This window comes from Symphodus melops (assembly GCF_947650265.1).
Source record: "Symphodus melops genome assembly, chromosome: 1".
Taxonomy (NCBI): Eukaryota; Metazoa; Chordata; class Actinopteri; order Labriformes; family Labridae; genus Symphodus; species Symphodus melops.
The window spans coordinates 52,730,670-52,742,936 of NC_136691.1; the positions used below are offsets into that span (position 1 = coordinate 52,730,670).

Sequence of the window (12,267 nt, forward strand, 5' to 3'; positions counted from 1 at the left end):
TTCAGTAAAAAGTGGCACCATCTTTATTCATTTTACAATTTGACAATGTGAAGTCTACAGCATGGAGAGAAAACACGTGTAGATGACAGGAAATTACAAGGACAGAGAGATAACTTCAATATTGGTCAAATCTCCAGTAAAATGTCAAGAAAACCTCTAGCTACACATTTCTGTTCTTGAGTTATTTAAATGTTTCAGATTGTTTTTTGTCACACAACTACCACGGTAGATTCTGAATATTCTTACAAATTAGTTAGACTGTCCCGTACCCCGGTTTGTACAACAGCCAAAACTTAAACATCTCAAAATTCCTCCTGGCGGGTAAAATGTCCCACAACTCTTTCAACAAAAGAAAGAAAAGCAAACAAAGACAACAACAAAAATCATGGTTCAATGTGAAAATAAAAACAGCTTACATTATGCATGGTGCTAATGTTAATGTGGGGGAAACTGTGAACGGACCCAAAGAGACAACAGAAAGCAAAGCAATCCACACACGCTAACATGCACACATGCTACACACAGCACAGATCTAAGCCGGAGACGCAAACACGCGTCATTAAAAAAACAAAACCATCAAAAATAAAGGTTATGTTTATTTTTGTCTGTCAGGAGACTGAAGAATAATTTGATAGATTTAAATGTTAGAAAGAAAAGAAGAAAAAATCCAAGTGTATCTGATAAACTAATGGACTACACTCTTAAAAATGCAGAACATCTACATTTTGTTTTATGCACAGGAATGTTGGACATTTTTTTCATTAAAAAATACAAAAATAAAATTCAAAAAAAAAGAAAAAAAAGAAAAGAAAAGAAACCCACAATCCAGAGTAATAGTCTGAAGGGGATATGTTGGACAAGGGTAGAGAGAGAGGGTCAGGGGAAATCTGAGTCTGCTTCAATCTTAGTCTCCTGGGTCTACAGCAAATGACCAGAGTACTGCTTCACACTGGAAAAAAACAGAGAAAAATAAATAAAAAACACAAGAAGAAAATGCAATTTACAAGTCAATGATGGTGCAAATGTATAGCTGAGGGAGGATGAAGTCTTGGGGGAGGCAGAGCGAGAGGAGACACAGGCAACAAGTGAGAAGAGACGGGCAGAGGGGAGAAGGGGGGGGGGGGGCAAGTGGTAGAGGAAGAGGGAGGAAGAAGCCGAGGAGGAGGAGGAGGAAAAAGGAGGGGTGTGGTTTAGGCCTTGTGTCCAAGCAGGTGCAGCACACTGAAGGGCGGGGAGAGGGGAGGAAAGAGGAAGAGAGGCAGGGTTAGTTACCATGGCAACACTACACTACACATGAGACGGCGGCGGCAGGTCTACAGCTGGATTAGCATTCGGGCTAGCATCAACAAGGAAGTAGTGTGTTTTATACGTGCCTACTGGTTGCCAAGGGAGACAGAAGAGGAGGAGCCCGTGCTATTTGGCAGACTGTGATTTGTTGTCGGTTGATCTAACTAAAAACAACAAAATCACTAGTCTTCCACACAGCAGCAGCCAGGGGAAGAATCAATCCACTCCCTGCTTCACAGTGAAACGGCTTAGACGGAAGATAGACAAGTTTTTTGTTTTTTTTATTCCTCCATTATTCATATTAATGGACACACGTGATAGGCAAAGAAACATGTCAATCACAAAAAAAATGTCCAACTTTGTCTACTCCTTCACCGCCATTTCATGCAAGAGGAAGGTTTGAACTAGATGCAGGTTGCATTGGGAAGAAAGGAAGGGGGTTAGTGAAGAAGAGACAGCAGGCAACAGGAAAGCATAACCCAAGTGGGCTAACTAGTAGTAGGATGCAATTTCAGAAGCAGAGAGAAACGTACATGTATTGACAGTCTGCGTTAAAGACATTGAATCCACGAGGGTCGTTCCATTCAGTGAACGAGCAGTCAATGTAGCATCATTACGCTGTTCTGTTAGCTTGCACGTGTCCGCAAAACGTCACTTTCTAAGACGTGTTGACAAACCTTCAAGAACGCAACTCAACAAATGTGAACGCAGATGTGTTTACAGTTTTAAAAATGTTTTTAAAAATAAAAATAAAATAAAAAATTGCGATGCCAAAATTTTAAACTGAACGATTCTATCCAAAAATCAAACGATTTTGTTCCCCGTTTCGTTACCATAGTAACAAAACTACTAGGCTTCAGTATTGGGTAATTTCTTGATTTTTATTAACAAACATTGCAGGCAAACGCTGTTTATGTTGCGCAAAAACATTTACACGTTACAACAAATGTCGCCAATGATTTTTGTGAAATTTAAACCCACAATTTTGTGGATTTATTCCACTCCTACAATCCAGTCTCACTGAATAGATGTACTCTTCCATGAGGATCATTTTTAAAAACAAGCTGTGGACATGATATAGCACAGTTTGATGGGATCTGCATCTGTGACGTGGTGAAGCTGCTCTACCTTTCAAAAGACGCAGGCTCATAAGGACTGATCCTGTGCCAGAACTTGCCTGTTCTGTAGAAGGTACTGGGCGTTCTGGATCTGATCCTGGGTGCCAGTGATGGTGATGATTCGGTCCTCAGAACCTTCCAGAGGCTCATCGATCTTGATGGATGCTCCAGACTCGTGGCGGATCTGTTTGATCCGTTGGCCTCCTTTTCCAATGATGGAGCCAGCCAGCTGTCGGTGGTAAACCGCAAAGAGGAGGAAAGGGGAGGGAAGACAAATCAAGCACATGGAGAAACATTCCAGACACTGGGATGACAATTATTAAAGAACACAATTGGAAAAAAAAGATGAATGTTCTCTTAAAATGACCTTCATACTTCTCAAAAGATAACACTTCCTGATCTGCTGTGGGAGGCAACATGACTAATTGGTCCATCGGCTCAAAGACTAATGAAACAATTAATTAACATTAGGATGATCACAATGCTGATAACAGCTTCATCTGGCACCACTGGGTTTTACTCTGCCTGAATGGCATGAACAACATACAAAGGGGCCACATTATTCTTTAGTCAATCATTCACTCACATCTTTGGGGATGGTCACTTGTGTGGTGATGACAGGCCCACCCATGTCACTGTAGGAGCCACGTCCACCTGTTGGCAGGAGGAGGAGAGGACAGAGGCAGTGAAAAAAAACAGACACGTAAAACTATGTTTGATTGTGTGTGATCACACATTGCTTGGCATCTTTTCCTTTTGATGGAGGAGAAACGTGTCGAGACTCACCTGACTGGTAGCTATCCCAGGAGGAGCTGTTGTCTGAGAGGGAGGGAAAGAGAAAGGTAAACCGACACTGACTGAAGGTAACATCTCTTTCTTATCATTTAATACTCAAAACAAAAAAACACTGAACTCACAAGTATGGCTGGTCTCAAATTTTCATCTGAACAAAGTACTTTTAAATGATCCCTGCATGTTATCTCTAACATTATAATACTGTTGTAAAACAGTAGCCAGGACATCATCAATGAGAGCTACATCGTCCTCGTGAACATGCTGTCACCGTGCACATTTTGTTCTACACATTGCATTCAGGAAAAATGTTTGACACAAATATGAGGAAATTGTAGCACTAATATCTGAGAGCATCCATGCACAAGAAGACACGCTAACACATGATTGAGAGAAGAGGAAAAACACGAGGCTCAGTTCTTACCATATCCTCCTCCGCTCTGTGAAAAACAAACAGAAAGACAGAAGGGTTACACTGTGAACAGCCGAGTCCGTTCATCTTTGAGCTGATCCTAGCTGAGTGAACGGCTGTCTGTAAGATCTAATGTATATATGATGCAGAAGCAGCCTCGTCCATGGAGTACACTCAAGTAAAAAGACACCCAGTTTCATCCATAAGCTAGACTCCTCCTCCCTCTCTCCCTCTCTCCATCCCCCCTCTTCCAGTCTCTCCTCGCATCTCCATCAGCCCCCATTTTCACCTGCTATTCAGCTGCTGCTGTCGCCAGGGCAACAGGCAATTCAAAAAGCTGTTGCTGAGCAACGGCAGGCAGTATCCTGCCAGCACTCAGAGAGGGAGAGCGAGAAAGAGAGAAAGAGGGAGAGAGAGAGAGAGACCTTCCAGTCTGTCAACAAAGCGTTATTATTGCCTAGCAACCATCCATGGCCACCCCCAGCCCACCCCACCCCCAACATCCTTCCTCTCCGCGCAAGCAGGCTGGCCATGAAAAGTACACAGTAAGAGGGCAATTATAGCTGATTATTATGGGGTGTCTCCGGCTGTGGTGATTATGGTCATTTGGTTGGAAGGTTTGCTCCGGGCCAGAACTTGCCTGGATGCATGATCGTGGCAAACATGAGGGTACGAACATGCATGTGCACATGAGAGACCAGCGCCTGGTTTTATCGTCATAATCTACCGTTATCACAACAACACAACGGACAATCAAAACACGCCGTCTGCTACTCGAAATCTAATTGGACGCCAGCCTGAGGATGCTGGAGCCCAATGAGCCGCTTGGACCAGAGCTGCATGCATTTAGTGAAGGGTCACTAACCATGTTATCGCTATAGCGATCCGGTCTGCCTCTTCTGTCACTGTGACGAAAGTGCCATAGAGGGAGGGAGATGATGGGGGGGGGGCATGGACAGACAGAGAGAAAAAGAGAGAGACAGAGAGATGTGGGTGGGGGAGGAAAGAAATAGAAAATTCTTTACAAAAAAAAAAAACATCTTGAAAACATTCCAAAGGAAATTTCTGGTCTGGGTCAAACTGCACACACGCTGAGGAAGATTACAGTATAAACACGTTTCCTCTCAGCCATCTTCCCACACAGTAACAGGAACAGCGCTGACAGTGTTATAGTGCAGAGAAGTGACAGGTGGTGGTGATGATTATCAGAGCCAAGAGCTGCTGCTTTTTCTCCCAAACCGGAGCTCAAATGAAGCTGAAGAAATGTGTCGGGATTTCTTCGCTGTTCCTGAAGAACGTTCATGTATGTTTGGTACGGGCATGTCAAACACAAAATGCCTGTGGGTGCATCATCAGTCAGAACAATATCAATCAATGAAACATAAATAAACACCTTATTGTCACGCTTGACATCCCTACTCTACGAACAGCGTTCTCCAGATTTATACCAGGGTGTGTTTTCATAGTATTATCAGCTGGCACTCGACGACAGGCCGGCTCATCGAAGCATCGTTCTTTAGAGCTAACGTCACTGAATGCTAAACCGTTTACTGGTGAATCAAACCACCGGCCACTTTAAAGCTGCTTGATCTCAGTGATAACATTTTCTTGAATTAAAACATCTCTAAATCTAACATCTGTGAAGTGTTTTTATCACTTTAATAGTTAAATATGTTGTAGGAAAACAAGAAAAATATATTTAAGAGATTTTAATGTAAACTTTGGGAGACATGTTGATTAATTGGGTCGGGAAAAAAATGGAAACAGCTAGCATTGAGATATTTGGCATGGCGACACATCGATTCATGGCCGCCATGATCGATAGTTTTTTTATAGTAAGAATTAAATGTTTAAATGCTGACGGTGCTGCACAATTCATTTTGAACGAGTTCCATTGTTAGTAAAACAATCACAGTGTTTGTCTGTTCTCGGGCTCGACTCCCGTTTTGTGAATCTTTTGAATCTTGGGGACAAATACAAAGTTAAAATAAAGTTAAAATAAAGTTAGATCGTATCACAATTTCTGTTTAATTCCCAATTCTACTCATGACTCAAGTATCTTAATGATATGGTATCATGGGACCGCTGGTGATTCCCCACTCCATTAATGGACAATGTAAATGTTTTCTAATTGTTGTCTTATTCTTGAAATGTTGGAAACTCGGACGTTCCTGTTTGGATTTTTTTATTATTTTTTTTTTTTTAAATCTCATCAGCACAAAAAAAAACTACACGAGTAAATATTCCACGTGGACTGGAGGAAGTCCTACTTTTTCTATGAGCTCCACATTAGCACATGATCATCACACACCACAGAATTACACCGTGAACCTGGAGTTAGTTAGCAGCAAGTTGGAGGAGTTATCAAAGAGTAGTTTATACAGCATCACTGTAAAGCATCCTAAAGCACTTCAAAAAAGTCAAGTGCAAAGAGTGAGAAGGGATTGGGGGGGGGGGCGTATGCAGGCTGGGGCTCTACAGGCAAGAAGACTACAGGGTAATGGAGATCAAGGCAGCAGTTAGTGATGACGGGGGGGGGGGGGGTCATAGAGTTATTTTGTTCAGAAGGTAAGAGGAGAAGCTGATAACCAGTCACATTACAAAAAAATTAACAATACGTCAGGGGAATATTTTGGGAATACCTCAACACTTCTATGTTATTTTATCAGTGAAGGAACATTAAGCTGAGCATCTGTCAGCTACTACTGTCCGATGGTTTCAATGAGGAACCATTGCATCAGCACATTACCATTAACTAGTACATTATAATCAAGTGCAGGTCACATAAAATAACAGAGTATTAAAGTATCCCCTGTTCAGAGATGGGGAGGGGTGGAGGCAAAGGTTTGGGGACAGTGACTTACTTTGACCTTTCATCAGAGCCACGGTACGAGTCATAGTAACGATCTTCTCTGTGGGCGAGATGGAGATGGGAAAAAAGACACACAAACATGTCCAGACATACATTGATGAGCACATACTATAAATGGAATGATCATTACGAGAACAAATGTTTCCTGAGGGGTGCACGCCGTGCGCTGCACCGGATCACATGCAGTAAACTGGACTCAGTTTATCTTCTTCAACTAGACAACTTAAAGCTGCCTGCGCGAGTCTTTGTTGATGCAGGAGAACAAAAAGGCAAAGAGCAATAGAGGAAGAGCAAACAACAGCCTGGCGTCTCTGAAGTATGGTGTCAAATAAACAGGAGGGAGAGGACCCTCAAATGCTAACTCATGAGTTTGATCATGCAGCTTTCAAGCATTTCAATGTTCAGCAAATAAAAAGATTTGAGGTGTCTTAATCATGGGGGAAAAAAAAAAAAACAGAAGCAGCAGACGTGACATTAATTCCTTCAATATCTTACCCTCCTCTGTGTGGGTGACCCATTGGCATGTTGCGACCGCGGGAGCTCCCCCGGCCACCGACCCTGCTGGGGTGGGGTGGAGGAGGACCACGACGAGGGCTCATCTCGTCATAGTCCCGGCGGGAGGGAGGCGGGGGTCCTCGCCCCCCTCTGCTTGAGGGCATTCGGTCGAAGCCGCGGTCTCCACCGCTGGACCTTCCCCCACGCATCTGGAACCCTCCCATGGGCCTGCGACCGCCTCCCCTCTCCTCAAACATCACAGTGAAGCCCCCGTACTCGTAGGTTTCGTCGTAGAAGTTGGGATCATAGGGCTGTGCACGGCCCTTAATGGGAGCCTGCAAAGAAGTTGGAGAGGGAGATATGTTCTTATCAGCACAAAGGCAAATCATCAATGAGAGCAAAATTTTACACTTGAAGCCCCCCGGGACATTAATACTAACACCGCTAAATGACCTAAGAAAGGAAAACAAGAGCACCAGGGACAGGACGGATTTGTTTGTAAATGTTATTTTGAATGCTTGAAGCTGCTGCCGGGGGGGTCGATGTCAGATGAAGGGATTAGAAGCACCCTGCAGATACAGCTGCTATTTTTATGTTCAGTGGCTAAGATGCTTTTAATGCATGTCACCGTTACAAGACATCAGGATGAGACTGTTTTTGTCAGAACACGACTTAATCAAGTCGAGGGATAAAAAAAAAAGAAGCAAAAAGACGAGAACTGCCGTTTTGTCAACAGGAGAACCGAAACCGGAGCAAACCGAGTTCCTCATGGGAGCTTTAATGACTACGAAAAAGGATTCATTGTTCTCTGATACATCTGGGCTGTGACGTGTCCGTGGATATAACTGTTGTGCCATATGTTTCACCCCGCTACATTTTGATTTTTTAGCCATCTCTAATAAGACAGACAGTGTGAAGATATTTACATCGGCGATGAGCTCCAGCATCGTCTTGATACACTCCACCACGCGCTCCGTTTTCCCGCCAACCAGCACCACCCGGTCCGTCGACTGAGGACAGCACTCCTGAAACAGCTTGATGCTGGTCTTTGTGTTCTGAAGGCAACATGAGACACAAACCAACAAGGAATATTAAGACCTCCAAGCATTTCACACATCATATCCCATCAGTCAATTTATGAGCAGCTCACGTCTGCAGCGGCTCATCAAGAACTCCAGGACAGAAAACGTCTCGACTAACGAGAATTAAACAATGAATTTATTTAACACAAAATATAAAACAGATCATCCACCCACTGGGATGGTTCCAGTGTGTTCTGGCTGGAATGTGTTTGGCATTCGTCACACACTCGCCCGTGTGCACTGCTCACTCGCCCATTTAATTACACATCCCGATCCTTGTATCAACATACCTCCCGGAGCTCCTTGATCTTGGCTCCCTTCACGCCGATGATAGAGCCAGCGAGGCTCTGATGGATCAGCAGACGCAGCTCACAGTCGAAGTCCATGCCATTGTACTGCTGGTACTTAAAAGGACACACAGCATTTTAGTACTGGGGGGGGGGGGGGGGGGGGGGAATTTACTCAGCATTTGAAATACTTTTGGAAACTGCTCGTTTTGAAAAGAAACTATTTCACTTATTTTATGAGCGATTTTTAACCCAAAGCTGCAGCAAGAGAGCGAGAGATGACACCGTCTAAAAAACATTTGGATGCCGAGAAATGAGCGCCGCTCAGTGAAGAGAAGTTTTGCTTATTAAATACAAGAAGTCACCTCTAAAGGAGGCCCTACGACTTCCCTTCTTGTTGCCATGGTATCGAAACATGTATTGATATTGTTTTCAATAGAATCCTGTACAAGTCGGGTACGACGACAACCTGAGATACAACTACACACAAACGTTTCATGAATTATATCCGAGTTTAAAAAGCTGAAGGTCACAATGTTTCCACCTACAAGCTTCCAGCAACAGCGTCCTCAACGACCTCGAAACAGAGTGCTGACACAAGCAGAGAGCTTTTGTGCGAGTGCTGTTTTAACCATTCAGATCCACTCATTTGTAAATCATCAATGTAACAGAGGGCAGAAATAAAGGAGCGTACAGCTACAGCAAGCACTCTCATCTGCTACACAATCAAAGTATATTAGAGGAAAATGTTGACAAAATAATACACCTTCAGATATGACGACCACTGTCAGTAATCAAAAGTACCGTAACTTTAAAATGGCGTCAGATCATTAGTCATATTTTTAACCCGAAAGAAACTGCAAGATGTCGTTGGCAGCGTTTTGGTCGTAAACATTGCAGATGTATTTCTGCAATTAAAACAGTGTGCAGGAGTTTGGCTGTAAAATATTATTTCAAAAATGTTGCAGCATTTGGAGTTTACTTTTTTTGCTGAAAAAACAAACAAACAAAAAAAACAGGTTCTTTACCTCTTCCAGCGTCGGGATAATTTTGAGCAGGATTTCTCCGACTGTCTCGATGTCGGCACTGATGCTCAGGATGCTTCACATTTCACAGACAAGCCACAGCCACGCACAGAGGGCGGGGACGGAGGTAGCCAGCACGGCATACCAGGAGGAAGGGAACAACAAGTCAGATCAGATAATTCATCACATCCCCTCTTTTTTTTTTTTCTGCCAAAGATCAACAGTCCCAGCCAATTTAACAAACTCAGTCCTGAAGCTAACGTCTAAATGAACTGCTGAGGTCCAGTGTTTTCTAAACGTGTTCATGGCATTTCATGGATTATTCAAACAAAGCAGCCAGAAAAATAAAATAAAAATATAAGCTGGTTCCCAAACAATACAATGAAAAGAAGGTAGTATTTTGTCCAGAGAAAGGAAGAGAAGAGACAAAATAAAAGGGGACCCAAAGAAAAGTGACTGCATTTGGTGACTACTGAAGGGGCAAGACGTGGGGAGTGAAGCTGAGGAGGATCTGGCAGGAATGGGCACCAAAGACGCCAGAAAGAACTCTAGACTCCTAAAGCAGAGGAGTTTGGTGGATGCACACCACAAACAACTTTCAAAGTTCAGGGAAAGACAGAGAGAACAGATGCAATCCTCTCTACTCTTTGGGATGTTTAGCAAAGCGGACTGTCTTTTAATTATTTTATTTTTTTAAGAAATTGTAAATACAAATTTGTAGTCTGCACCCACCTAGAACTGTAATAAAAATAAACAATGAATTTACTGATCAAGAGAACTTTAGCACAGTTTGTACATGGAAGAAGAATGGCAGACAGCTGAGGAAGAGTGTCAGAGCAGATTATAACATGGGAGAAATCAAGTTGGCCACCACCAGGGGTCGATGCTTTTTAGGGGGATGGGAGAGGCGATAAACTTAAATCCAAAGAATGCAGAGATGAGTGGGACTGGGGTTGGGTGGGGTGGGGTGGGGTGGGGGGGGGTTATCTGTCATTTCAATAGCTCCAGCAGTCAATAACCAAGTTGAGATGAAGCAGCAGACAGAAAGGAAGAAACACAAACACAACAGTTGAGTCCTAGCTTGTTCAGGATGGATGGACAATCTGAGATCAGTAACATGAGGGCATCGCAAGGAAAGAATGGGATGGTGCGAGAAGCAGGTGAGTATATGACATTAACGAGGGGGGGGGGGGACAAGACCACCAAGATATCCACTCTGAGGGGGAGGGAGGTGAAAACGCGAAAGATAAAGAGGATAGATAATCATCAATGAAAATTAAAGAAAAAAATAACACGGACATATTGCACAGATCATAGAAAAGATTTTTAAAAAGACAGTGGCAGATTGTGGAAAAACCCTGACAACACCAGCCTAAGTTTCAATGTTGACGTGACTTTCAAAAATGGCATCTTAAAGGATGTTGACATGGCTTTTACAGGCAGATTTGGACATGAACGCATTTAGGCATTTTGACTCAGGCTAATATACTGTGAGAACAGGTAGGTTAAAATACAGTGACTGGACAGAGGCAGGATGACTATTTATTATTCTCATCTTCTTGTTTGTTTGACCTGTATTCAGGCAGTGAGAGGGAGGAGCTTAGGGACATACCGCTCAGGCCCACTGCTGTCTGGGACTGACACACTGGCATTGTACTGGGCGTGGCATGGGCAGGGGCCAGGGCCATTCGAGCACAGATGTCAATCAAGTAAGGCGCCCATTTAGGGACAGGGCACGATTATGGACAGGGCCAACCAGGGTGTCAGGTGGGCGGGCGCAGGAGGGGCCATCCAGAACATGGGCAACAGAGGAGGAAGTGGGCAAAAAGTCAACAGTAAAATAATAAACAAGGGAGAGGGAAGAGGGGAGAGGAATACATTTTTAATATACAGGCTCTACAGCGTTCAAACGTGACTTTAATTTGATTCTCTCAGAGATTGGTTCTTCAAAGAGAGAAAAGGAGAACATGTGACATTGGAAAATGGGTAATGGCATATTAAGAACATGAAGATTTCAATGTTGGGGAATAGACCAGAGACAGTGAGAAAGAGGGGGAGAACAAATTGTGGAGGGCTACAGAAAGAGGCAATGACTTCATGAATTAAGAAATGGCCAGGTTGCCTTAAAAAAAAAAAAAAAGTTGACCTGCACTGCAGGTGACTTTATTAAAAAATCCACACTGTGACTCTCGATTTATAATTACAGGAGCATCAGTGTTCTTGTTTTCTTACAGTTAATTCAACTAATGGCATGAAATTGGACTTTTCGTTCCAAGGGCCAGTTTAGCTGAGGCAATGACAGGAGTTTTTATATCAGAACAAAAAGGAATAAATTAACCCCAGAGGGTTTGTCAGAAGGCTTTTTATCAACTCAGCCATCAGCTAACCACACCCGTCTTTTACAAAGAAACAAACATGGTCAAATACTGCTATCAGTTTTAAAGGGATAATGTCTGAAGCACAGCTGACTTATAGGGGAGGTTGGCTCGTTTAGAGATGCTGAACACCAGTGGAGGAATAACTCAAGAATACAAACTCAAAAGGCGAAACAAAAGAAAGATTCAGAGCATATAATGTAGAAATACTCACGTCTGTACGAAGGGCTTTGATGTTTTTGCCACCTTTCCCAATTACAGCTCCTGCATTCTGAGAACACAAAGAATTGTTACACAAACTGGCACATCGTTGAAATGAATTTAAAGACAAGCTTTCAGTGTTATAGTAAACGTCTAAAGAAGCACAAGCGCTTAATGAAGACCCCTAACAGAGGCTGAAAATTTTAAAGTCTGGCAAGCGATCGAGTGTAGAAAAGAAAACGGAAAAAGGTTATCAGAAGGGAATGGGTTAGAAAATTATCATCATTTAAAGGTTTGTTGGGAATGTGAAATGAAAGCAGA

At 43.0% G+C, this 12,267-nt stretch overlaps 1 protein-coding gene across 5 annotated transcripts in view; it reads right to left on the reverse strand.

The window, feature by feature from the left end:
* Nucleotides 1-12,267, reverse strand: part of hnrnpk (heterogeneous nuclear ribonucleoprotein K) — a 14,321-nt gene continuing 2,054 nt past the window's right edge. For 3 of the 5 annotated variants that reach the window (XM_079342054.1, XM_079342056.1, XM_079342055.1), the window contains exons 5-17: nucleotides 11,960-12,016; nucleotides 10,983-11,026; nucleotides 9,374-9,446; nucleotides 8,349-8,462; nucleotides 7,903-8,031; nucleotides 6,977-7,311; nucleotides 6,474-6,521; nucleotides 4,475-4,514; nucleotides 3,622-3,637; nucleotides 3,192-3,224; nucleotides 2,992-3,059; nucleotides 2,465-2,634; nucleotides 1-949 (exon numbers count right to left, since the gene is read on the reverse strand). In XM_079342054.1, the coding sequence (XP_079198180.1) occupies nucleotides 919-949; nucleotides 2,465-2,634; nucleotides 2,992-3,059; nucleotides 3,192-3,224; nucleotides 3,622-3,637; nucleotides 4,475-4,514; nucleotides 6,474-6,521; nucleotides 6,977-7,311; nucleotides 7,903-8,031; nucleotides 8,349-8,462; nucleotides 9,374-9,446; nucleotides 10,983-11,026; nucleotides 11,960-12,016 (1,158 nt within the window). In that variant the 3' untranslated portion in view covers nucleotides 1-918. Of the gene's footprint in view, nucleotides 950-2,464; nucleotides 2,635-2,991; nucleotides 3,060-3,191; nucleotides 3,225-3,621; nucleotides 3,638-4,474; nucleotides 4,515-6,473; nucleotides 6,522-6,976; nucleotides 7,312-7,902; nucleotides 8,032-8,348; nucleotides 8,463-9,373; nucleotides 9,447-10,982; nucleotides 11,027-11,959; nucleotides 12,017-12,267 lie in introns of those variants that run through there. The other 2 variants (XM_079342057.1, XM_079342058.1) reach the window with 2 other exon arrangements.